The sequence below is a fragment of the Mus caroli genome, chromosome X (genome assembly GCF_900094665.2).
Source record: "Mus caroli chromosome X, CAROLI_EIJ_v1.1, whole genome shotgun sequence".
In the NCBI taxonomy this organism is placed as follows: domain Eukaryota; kingdom Metazoa; phylum Chordata; class Mammalia; order Rodentia; family Muridae; genus Mus; species Mus caroli.
Window position 1 is genome coordinate 2,028,681 of NC_034589.1, and position 11,310 is coordinate 2,039,990.

Consider the following 11,310-nt stretch of genomic DNA (forward strand, 5'->3'; position numbering starts at 1 on the left):
TGGCGGAGCAACGGAACCAATAAAACTCTAGGACTGTTTGGACAGGTGGTTACGGACAGTCAGGGTCAGTGAGGCGGGCGCATGAGGGATGGGGGCCAGGTCGAGCGTCACGAGCGTGCAAATACGACCTGTGGAAAGGCTGCGGGAGACAGTTTGCAGCGCCCCGGGTCTCCTGTTTGGATGGAATCTGGGAACCCGAAGCCACCATTTAAGAATCTAAGCTGGGAACAGGCTGAGAGCCCCTGCCCGCAAACCCCGTCCCAGCTAACGCCCCGCCCCTCCGCCAGAGGTCCGGAAACGGACGTGATGGATACGGAAGTAGCCTGCTGTTGCCGAGGGGACGGGACGGGCAGATGCCAACATGGCAGCGGTCGGGGTTGGTGGATCTACCGCTGCGGCCGGGGCTGGGGCTGTGTCCTCGGGCGCGTTGGAACCTGGGTCCACTACAGCGGGTGAGGTGGCCTGACGTAGAGGCGTTGCCTAATCGGAGGTCGGAATTCTTGAGGGTGGGATGAACCTAGACTGAAGTGACAGCTCATCCCGTGTGAACAGACCTACGTGTTAGTGTATGTGTGCGTGCGTTGTGAGGAAAAAGGAAGGAGAGAATGGACTATTGTATGTTGCGGATAGGAATCGGTCGTTCTGTGGGTGACTGTGGCTGGGGTCCTGGATTTTCAAATAAAGACCGTTGTGAATGTGCGGGGAATTTCCTTTTGAGGAGGGCAAGAACATTGATAATGTTCAGAGGGGGATGGTAATCCTTAACTGTAGAAGGGAGCGACGATTGTCGGGGTGAGAGTTCTTCCTTATAGAAGGGTGGTGGCTTCCTTATAAAGGGACCTTATAAATTGTCAGGGTGGGGCACATCCTTGTATGACTAGTGGATCCATTTTGAACATGAAGCTGCCCTTCATTACATGGAGAGAATGTACTGAGAATGTTCCTCCCAAATGGAGCTAGTTCTATTTGTGTTGAGGTGGGAGAGTTCCTTCCTTATAGGTCAGAAAGAACATTCTGAGGGGGCCAAGTGCTTCTATATGGTAGAGAGAGCTCATTGCAAGTGTGGGTAGAACAAAGACTAATTCATTGGCTGGGAGAAGGACGTACAGCAGAGGGAGGACGGGCCATATGCAGTAGGGAAGTATTTCCATATGTGATTAAAGTAATCAAACTATTGGGGTAATCATATGGGATGGAGAAATAGAACAAGCCTCAGGAGGCGGACATCTTTAAACAATTGTCCCATTCATTATATTGCAACATTATTTCATTTATGGGACAGTCCTGCAAGTAGAAGCATCACTTCATAGAAATCATCAATTTCCTTATCCACAAAACAGACATTTTCCTAGTACCTTTCGAAATCAAGTGATGGGAATCTGTGTAAATCCCTTAGTACAGTGATAGGCATAGTGTAGGTATTCAATAAATATTGGGAATGCTGTCTGAGAAAGAGTGGCTTCCCCGGGAATGGAAAAGAAGCAAAGATGTGTGTCCAGAGCCTGCCCTGGTCATTTTCTCATACTAAGGATTTCAGATTAAGAACTAGTCAGACTGGGGCCCACTTCTCCCTGTCTTGCTCCTTTTTGCCAGTAGCTGAGGGTGTGGAAACAGGTCCAGATCAGACTCTAATTGAGTTAAGATGGGCAAGCAGAGGAAGTCCCAAGAGCCAGAAGGTTTTTGATTGAGAAAAGAGGAATGAGGTGGGTGGCCATACCCCAGTAGCCTCTGACTCTATCCTCCTATGTGTTCCTTCCACTCCCTGCAGCTCACCGGCGCCTCAAGTATATATCCTTAGCTGTGCTGGTGGTCCAGAATGCCTCCCTTATCCTCAGCATCCGCTACGCTCGCACACTGCCTGGGGACCGCTTCTTTGCCACCACTGCTGTGGTCATGGCTGAAGTGCTCAAAGGTCTCACCTGTCTCCTGCTGCTCTTCGCACAAAAGAGGGGTATGAGTCACGAATGGGGTTGGTTGGTGGGACACCCTAAATTAAGGGTGTAAGCACCCCTGGAAGGTTTGCTGGGAGAGTAGACTGGTGTGTATGAGGATGCTTGGGGAGTAGGTAAGAGCATTTAAGCTTCCTGACCACTGCAGCTATGTGAAGTTGCATCTCCACTTGGATATTCCTTATACCTGAGAGCTACACTAGTGAGATTGACTGCCCACAAGGCAACAGAAGACCCATGGTGATTGAAAGATTTAATAACAGCACTTGGAAGGTAGAGGCATGAAGATCAGGAGCTCAAGATAACATAAGTTCAAGGTTAGCCTCAGCTACATGTGATTATCTGAGAAAGAAAAAGAAAAGAACAACTTTTGTAACATGGAGAATCCCATTCCATACGTATGTGCTTCTGTACATGACCCAGGTTCACAATGATCAACTCTTGGTTACAGTGGCATAAAACAGCATCAGTGGCGAGCCGCTCAAGGCTAATCTATATATCTTTTATATATCTGCACCTTTATAGTACCAGGTGGGTGTAGCATCGTGCACATTTTTTTTGTTTGTTTTTCAAGGCAGGGTTTTTCTGTGTAGCCCTGGCTGTCCTGGAACTTATTCTGTAAACTAGATTGGCGTGCCTCTGCCTCCCAAGTGCTGGGATTGAAGATGTGCACCCGCAAGGCCCAGCTACGTCATGCACTTGTAACTGCAGCTGTTCAGTATGCTTGAGCAGAGGAACAGTTAATTCTATGAGTTCAAGGTTATCTGGAGCAACATTTGGTTTTGGTTTTGAGTTTTTTTGAGACAGGGTTTCTCTGTGTAGCCCTGGCTGTCCTGGAATTCACTTTGTAGACCAGGCTGGCCTCGAACTCAGAAATCCACCTGCCTCTGCCTCCTAAGTGCTGGGATTAAAAGTGTGCGCTACCACTGCCCGGCGCTTGAGCAACATTTTAATGCTCCACTTGAAAGCAAGAAAAAGTAAGCAATAAGTAAATGAAAGTATAATGCCTCCAGTTGGGGGTGTGGCTTAATGATAGTGCGTGCCTAGCATATAAAGCTCTGGCTCTCATATCCACCACCACATACAGCGGTTGTGATAAATGCCTATAACCTGAGGCAGAAGCAGCAGCAGCAGTTCAAGGTCATCTTTGGCTACAAAATAAGTTCAGAGGCAGCCTGAACTATCTGGAATTCTATCTAAAAAAAAGCAAGTATAATAAGAAATCATACATGGAAAAATAAAAAAAATGATCAAGCTGGATATGGTGATTTTAACCCTGTAAGTCCAGCATATGGGAGACAGGAGGATAATAAGTTCCAAGGCTTCCTGGGCTAAAGCAAGACCCTGGCTCAAAATAAAACAAATAAAACTTCCCCAAGCCGCCAATGGACAGAAAAACAAAACCAGACCTGCAGGCCTGTAATCCTGGCTACCTGGCAGGAAGATCCTAAGTTCAACACTAGACTGGTCAACTTTGTAAGACCCAGTCTCTAAAGAAAACATAGGGTGGGCAGGATAGCTCAGCAGATAAAACCTCTTGCCATGCTAGCCTGAGAACCTGAGCTCTGTCTATCAGAGCCTGTGATGGAGAAAAATGACATCAGCCTCTAAGTCGTCCTTTGACTTCCACACTTGCACCATGGACTGTGCATGCCCACACTCACACACATGCCTCACACAACACAAATGAAGCACTGGAAATGTAGCTCAGCTATAGAGCACTTGCTTAGTCTGTTCTGGGCTGTAGTTTCAATCCCATCTTGCACACACACACCCACACACACACCCCAGTAGTGGTTGGGAAGATGGCATCATGGGTAAAATGTTTGCTCTACATGAGTGAAGATCTGGTTTAAGCCCATCAAAACCAGGCATGGTGGCACAAATCTAATCCCAGCTCATCTTTGTGAGTTCAGGGACAGGGAGGCAGTGGCTAGGCAGATGACTGGAGACTGTCAGTCCTGTTGGCTTACTGACCAGCCAGTCTAGCTAAAAGGTCCAATCGTGTCGAAGGTGCAGCCAGGCAGTGTATGGCTCATGCCTTTGATCCTAGCACGTGGCAAGCAGAGGCAGGCAGAGTACAGAGCTAGTTCTAGGACAGCCAGTGCTACCTTCAGAGAAACCTGTCTCAAAGGTGGGGAGGAAAGAAAAGGTGGAGAAAGCTGGAGAGGTGGCTTCCAGAGGCTGAATTCAGTTCCTAGTATCTATATCACATTGCTCAAACACATATATGTGTATCAGATACATATATGCACATATTTTTTTAAAAAACCTTTAGCAATACAGTAAGGTAGAGCTTGAGAGATGGTTCAACTATTTTTTTTTTGGGGGGGGGGGGGTTGTTTCGAGACAGGGCTTCTCTGTATAGCCCTGGCCGTCCTGGAACTCACTTTGTAGACCAGGCTGGGCTCGAACTCAGAAATCTGCCTGCCTCTGCCTCCCGAGTGCTGGGATTAAAGGCGTGCGCCACCACCGCACAGCATGGTTCAACTCTTAAAAGCATTGGCAGCTCTTCCAGAGGGCTCTATTCCCAGCAACCACACGATGGCACACATTTGTAGCCCTAGTTCCAGGGGACCTGACATCCTCTTCCAGCCTCTTTGGGCAGTGCACACATGTGGTACACAATCGTACATGCATACATATGTACACATACATGCACAAACACTCATTTACATAAAAATAACCTTAAGGTAGAGAGTGATAGCAAAGACATCTAACATCAGCCTCTGTTTTTCCATGTCTACCGGCCCAGGCTCCACAGAGAGACTCTTTTGAGAAGAAAGATTCAAAAAGAGACATCATGCATCCATAGGGCAGGGGCAGCTTCTTAATGTATCTAGGACTGAGAAAAAGATGTTTGGGTGGGAAATGGACCATTAAGGAATTAGGATATCTAAAAGGCTTCTACAGGAAGTGTAGCTCAGTAGTGTGTCAGGCCCTAGGTACAACCACAAACAAGTCTAAAATCTCCCTTCTGTGTCACACGGTTCTAGGTACTTGGTGATAATGTCAATGTACACAGCGTTGCGTGCAGGCCCTAAATGGGCCTGTTGTCAGGAACGTAGATCTCAGGTGGATGAACTGTAGTTGATTAGCAAGCAGAGTGGGATGGAGTCATCGTTTTGTGACCATTGTTTTTCTTTTTGTATAGTGTTGGGGTAGAACCTGGGAATACACATCTCTTAGGCAAGCACCCCACCACTGAACTATATCTGTATTCCTTTTTGCAGTAAGTTGAATATCAGAAAGGCTTTTTGTTTTGTTTTGTTTTGTTTTTTTGTTTTTTTGTTTTTTTTAAAGATTTATTTATTTTTTACATGTAATATACTGTAGCTGTCTTCAGACGCACCAGAAGAGGGCATCAGATCTCATTACGGATGGTTGTGGGCCACCATGTGGTTGCTGGGATTTGAACTTCGGACCTTCAGAAGAGCAGTCGGGTGCTCTTACCCACTGAGCCATCTCACCAGCCCTTTTTGTTTTTTTCGAGACAGGGTTTCTCTGTGTAGTCCTGGCTGTCCTGGAACTCACTCTGTAGACCAGGCTGGCCTCGAACTCAGAAATCCACCTGCCTCTGCCTCACGAGTGCTGGGATTAAAGGCGTGTGCCACCACTGCCGGCAAGGCTTTTTTTTTTTTTTTTTAAGACAAGGTCTTACTCTGGAATTCAATAAGTAGAGCAGGCTGGCCTCAAACTACTAAAGATCTACCTGCCTCTGCCTCCTGAGCACTGGGATTAAAGGCTTGCACCACCATGCCTGGCTCAGAAAGAACTTTGGCATTCTTATACTGTAGGAGAAACTGTGTGAGAGCTGGCAGAAGGAGGGGAGTTTAGTTCAGTGGTGGTGGAAGTTGAGACTGGGAGGTGGACAGAGGAGCCATGCCTGGTCCCAACCTTCAGCAGAGCCTCCTCCCGTCTAGGTAATGTGAAGCACCTGGTCCTCTTCCTCCATGAGGCTGTCCTGGTCCAATATGTGGACACACTCAAGCTTGCGGTGCCCTCTCTCATCTATACCTTGCAGAATAACCTCCAGTATGTTGCCATCAGCAACCTGCCAGCTGCCACTTTCCAGGTGAGTCCGGCATAGCCCCCAAGGATCCTGGGGGGGGGGGGGGCTGTAGATGGAAGGAGGGAGGCAGCCTGCAAAAAACAAGTACTCCGTGACTTTCAGAATACTCTTGGAACTCCCTTAAATTAGGTTTGTTTATGTGTCAAAACTGAAAAGAGAGATGCTTAGATAACTGAAAATATACCTGGGGCCAGAGATATTGGCATATACCTGCAAATCCAGTACTCAGGAGGCTGAAGCAGGATGACTTAGGGTTCAAGAACAGATTCGACTACATAAAGAAATTTAGTTCTTGGGGGTTGGCACTTAAGAACACTGGCTTCTCTTCTATGGGAACTGGGTTTGGTTGCCAGCACCCACATGACAGCTCACAACCATCTGTAGCTCCATTTCCAGAGAATCTTTCCCTCCAAAGCACTAGGCATGCATGTGATGCATGTAAGCATGTGATGCATGTGATGCATGTAAGCAAAACACCAATGCACAAACTGGGTGGGAGTGGCATATGCATTGTCTGTGTATTCTAAATGTATATAATATATAAATAATATATAGATTAAAGAAAGAAACCCTATCTCAAAGAAAAGAAATGCCTAGAAAGAGTCCTTGAATGCTTATTGACAACTCTGAGGCATTTATGGATAGTCTTGTATTCATACAAGGTTTATTAAAGATTCTAGATGCTAAGCCAGGTGTGGTGTCGTGTGACTTTAATCCCAACACTCTGGGGAGGCAGGGTCAAGCAGATCTCTGTGAGTTTATGGCCTCTGGTCTACAGAGTTCCAGGACACCCTGGGCTATACATAGAACCCCTGTCTTTAAAAAAATGAACAAATAGGGGGTTGGAGAGATGGCTCAGAAGTTGAGAGTACTGACAGCTCTTCCAGAGGTCCTGAGTTCAAATCCCAGCAACCACATGGTGGCTCACAACCATCTGTAATGGGATCTGATGCTCTCTTCTGGTGTGTCTGAAGATGGCTACAGTGTACTAATATAAAATAAATAAATAAATAAATAAATCTTTTAAAAAGCCAAACAAATAAATGCCTATGTGCCACAAGGTTCAAATCCCCATGCTACAGCTTTCAGGCTCTGTGATTTGGAGGCCAGTCACTTACCTTTCTGTGCCTTTATTTGCTTATCTTTTTATTTTTATTTCATCTTGTTTTCTTTGAGACAGGCTGGCCATGAACTTGTTATGTAACAGATGATGAGCACATGTGTTGGAGTTCTACGTGGGTGGCACTGGGCCTTGTTTATGAGGTGCTAGGGACTGAGCCTAGCGCTTGGTGCCTGCTAAGCAAAACTAAGACATAGCTAAGCTATATCTTCAGTGTGTGTGTTTGTTTGTTTGTTTGTTGAGCCAGGCTCTTGCTATGTGGGTCAATCTGGCCTTGAACTTACAGTTTAACTCCTAAGTGCTGTGATTTCAGTCATGTGCCACCATACGTAGCTTTCTCATCAGTGAATTGCAGATTATATTGGTGTCCAGTTCTAAGGTAGTTGAAAAGGTTAGACGTTCAAACCCGATATGGTGCCCAGAGGCATTTTGGACACATACATAGCAATCTGTGAATATGTTCTGGCTTTGTTATGGTTGAGTCATTTGTATAAAGATTTCCCTTATCACAAAGCTTTATTTATTTGTTGATTTATTTATTTAAAAGATTTATTTATTTATTTAATGTTGTATGAGCATCCTGTTGCTGACACAGTGGAAGAAAGCATTGGATCCCATTACAGATGGTTGTGAGCCACCATGTGGTTGCTGGGAGTTGAACTCAGGACCTCTGGAAGAGCAGACAGTGCTCTCAACCACTGAGCCATCTCTCCAGCCCCCAAAGCTTTATTTATTTATCACCTACTTGGAGGTGTTGTCTATACAGCAGCCTTATTTTACAGAGATGGCGCCAGGTTTCAGGAGGGACAAGTGATTTGACCTTATCACATAGCTAGGAAAACGGGATTGGGTTGTAGAGTTGGCTGTGGCTTGGGACTTCTTTGCACAGTTCCCCTTTTGTAGAACTTGGGTGTTTCTTTTTTGAGATGATTTCTAGCCCAGACTGGCCTCTAACTCTATATAACCAAAGATAAGTTTGAATTTCCGATCCTCCTGCCTCCATTTCCCAAGGGCTGGGATTTTACAGGTGTATGCCACTGGGCCTGGGCTATACGGTACTGGGATGGACTCCAGCAGTCTGTGTATGCTTGCTGTGTTCACCAATTGAAGTACATCCCTTAGTCATGTGGAAGGGTCTTTAGGAACTAGTTAGGCACAGGTTAGTCAGTGGTCAGTGGCTGGTTTGTTTTGTTTTCATGTACACCACCTTTTTATTGTTCCCAAAGGCCCACAGTGGTTGCTGTCCTAATCCCCTTGCACTTCATGGGAGTTGGGACCAGCACTCAGTGCCTTCACATGCAACTTGCAGGTGACGTATCAGCTGAAGATCCTGACTACAGCGCTGTTCTCTGTGCTCATGTTGAATCGCAGCCTCTCACGCCTGCAGTGGGCCTCTCTGCTGCTGCTCTTCACTGGTGTCGCCATTGTCCAGGCACAGCAAGCTGGTGGGAGTGGCCCACGGCCACTGGATCAGAACCCAGGGGTGGGCTTAGCGGCAGTTGTGGCCTCCTGTCTCTCCTCAGGCTTCGCTGGGGTCTACTTTGAGAAGATCCTCAAAGGCAGCTCAGGTTCTGTGTGGCTTCGTAACCTACAGCTCGGCCTCTTTGGCACGGCGCTGGGCCTGGTGGGGCTCTGGTGGGCTGAGGGCACTGCCGTGGCCAGTCAAGGCTTCTTCTTTGGGTACACACCTGCTGTCTGGGGTGTAGTACTAAACCAAGCCTTTGGTGGGCTCCTGGTGGCTGTTGTTGTCAAGTATGCTGACAACATCCTCAAGGGCTTTGCCACCTCCCTGTCTATTGTGCTGTCCACTGTTGCCTCCATTCGCCTCTTTGGCTTCCACCTGGACCCATTATTTGCCCTGGGCGCTGGGCTTGTCATTGGTGCTGTCTACCTCTACAGCCTTCCCCGAGGTGCAGTCAAAGCCATAGCCTCGGCCTCGGCCTCTGGGCCCTGCATTCACCAGCAGCCTCCTGGGCAGCCACCACCACCGCAGCTGTCTTCTCGAGGAGACCTCACCACGGAGCCCTTTCTGCCAAAGTCAGTGCTGGTCAAGTGAGAGCTGGTGGTGGTTGGGGGAACAGGGCAGGGGGTTGGGTTGGAGGGGGTTGGGCTTCTGCAGGTCCAAAAAGTTGTTGCCAGGGCCTGGCTTTTGTGGGTTGGAGGTTTATTTTCTCCCATAATTCTAGAGGGATATGGAACTAGGGCTGAATGTCACATGAACACTTCCTGATAGATGGACTCTCCTGTCCTGGAGGAGCTTTATAGAGCTGCTTCCTCTGCCTTGGGCTAACCTCTTTGGGAACAGGGTTGGGGTACTGCTATTCCAGGCCTTTCCCCCATGACCCTGTGCTGGAGATGTCCTGTCTCACATGCCTGGGACAGTTCCTCCCAGCCATCCTGCAGACTGGATAAAAGCCCTGCAGCTCTCCAATAACGACTAATGACTCCTCGTGGGGTTCCATTTCCTATTGTATGAGGTCTTCTCTCCTGCACCATCACCCTGGATCATGACAACAGCGTGGTCTCTGCTGTGGCTTTGGGGCAGTTTCCCCGGTACAGAGACCCTTGAAGAGCAATCAGCCTGTTGTAAGTGCCCGGAACGAGGAGAGAGGCACAAGCTGAGGATTTCGCATCAGCTCATCTTGGGGAGGGTGCAATAAGTGCCATTTGCTTTCCAATAGTTTGGGATGGAGATTTGTTTGTGCTATCATTAGACCAATGATCCAGCGTGTTGGGAAAATGGGGAGGGGAGGTCCTTGAAGTGGCTGAATCTCATGTAATTGACGAGACAGAGGCGAAGGATTCTCTTCAGAAACATCCAGACAAAAACTAAAGCTGCCGATCCTCCTCCTGCAGCTCCATTGGCGTTTAAAACACCCTTCTTTCAGGATGGGTGTCAGAATTGATGAAACATGGAACCTGCACCCCTGCACTCCCCAAAGCTTATTAACTCCTTAACTGTATCCCAGATGTGTGTGTGTTCGCGTGCGCGTGCGGATGTGTGTGGATGTGTGCACGCACACTTAAGTGCATGCATGGAAGGTGCCTGGGCTGTCTTTGCTATATGTAAATAGGGCCACTGGATCTTTATTTTTGATTAATTTGTTCTGATTTTTTTTTTGGTTTGTTTTTTAAGGAACTGTAATGAACAAATGTCAGGATACCCAATGCCAAATAAAGATGATGTATTTATTTAGTCCATGTGTAGCTTTCTGACCCAGGGGCCTGCTCTTTTCACATAAGCACCATTACTAACTCCAAGATTAGTAGCTTACTACCAGCCTCGCTTGCTTAGGAAACTCACCCACCGGCCCACCCCAGCTTTCTGTGTTTCTCTTTCCTTCCCATTTTCACCACAGGTTGCTCACCAAGGTGAAGGGGTCGTAGCTGCTGGACTTGAAGATGCTGGCCTGTCTTCGTTCTCCCTTCTTGCCCTGGCCCAACTGGGACTAAACTCTTATCAGTATTAGGGGTAGGGTGAGGTAGACATGGGAACTCCCTGTCCTTACCAACCCCTGCCCCACATAGGGCTGACATGACTAACCTCTGTTAATGGGCCCACCTCTACTCCTGCTATCTTACAGTATTTCTTAGGTGAGTTTCTGCAAATAAAATGTTTTTTTGCACCTTGTGAAGTTGGGTTAGAAAGCCTGGAAAGAATGAAGAAAGGAAGCATTCAAGCCTCATGGATATGTTCCACAAAAAAAAGCTTTTATTAAACAACAAGGGCTTGCCTGTTGTTTATAAACAACACTAAAGGGGCCGGGAGTGTAGCTCACTGGTGGAATAATAATCCAGCATGTAGAAGCCATGGCTCCTGTCCCAGAGCCACAAGGAAGAAACACAGAAACACAAGCTGCCAAAGCTACAGGGAACAAGGGGTCAGTCCTGCTGTTTGGTTCGGGAGGCTTCTGCATTGGCGCGGAGCACAGCGCCCGGGGAAGGGTAAGGGCGCTGCTGGAAGAGGGGCCCAGCTGCCGTGGTGTCAGCCCCTGTCTTGGCCTCGTTCCTCTTGGGGAGTCCTGTTGACCATGTACCCCTGGGGACAAGAAAGAATTAAGAGTACAGGAAGAGGGTGGAGTGGCCAGGCTTGGTGGCACACACCTTTAATCCCAGCACTCAGGAGGCGGAGGCAGGTGGATTTCTGAGTTTGAGGCCAGCCTGGTCTA

General features: G+C 47.7%; 2 protein-coding genes across 3 annotated transcripts in view; one reads left to right on the top strand and one right to left on the bottom strand.

The window, feature by feature from the left end:
• The first annotated feature begins 68 nt into the window (after positions 1 to 68).
• On the top strand, positions 69 to 10,805 carry Slc35a2 (solute carrier family 35 member A2). Of its 2 annotated transcripts, none has more exons than XM_021153081.2 (5): positions 69 to 452; positions 1,769 to 1,951; positions 5,873 to 6,024; positions 9,041 to 9,178; positions 10,501 to 10,772. In XM_021153081.2, exons 1-5 carry the CDS (start codon positions 362 to 364, stop codon positions 10,609 to 10,611), a joined length of 675 nt encoding a protein of 224 aa, XP_021008740.1. In that variant the 5' UTR covers positions 69 to 361; the 3' UTR covers positions 10,612 to 10,772. The 2 variants fall into 2 exon arrangements, with proteins under 2 accessions (XP_021008740.1, XP_021008739.1); XM_021153080.2 differs by having other exon boundaries at positions 70 to 452; positions 8,451 to 9,178; positions 10,501 to 10,805.
• A 26-nt stretch (positions 10,806 to 10,831) lies between these two features.
• Positions 10,832 to 11,310, bottom strand: part of Pqbp1 (polyglutamine binding protein 1) — a 4,858-nt gene continuing 4,379 nt past the window's right edge. The window contains 1 exon segment of the mRNA XM_021153554.2: positions 10,832 to 11,259. Within this exon segment, the coding sequence (XP_021009213.1) occupies positions 11,024 to 11,259 (236 nt within the window). The 3' untranslated portion in view covers positions 10,832 to 11,023.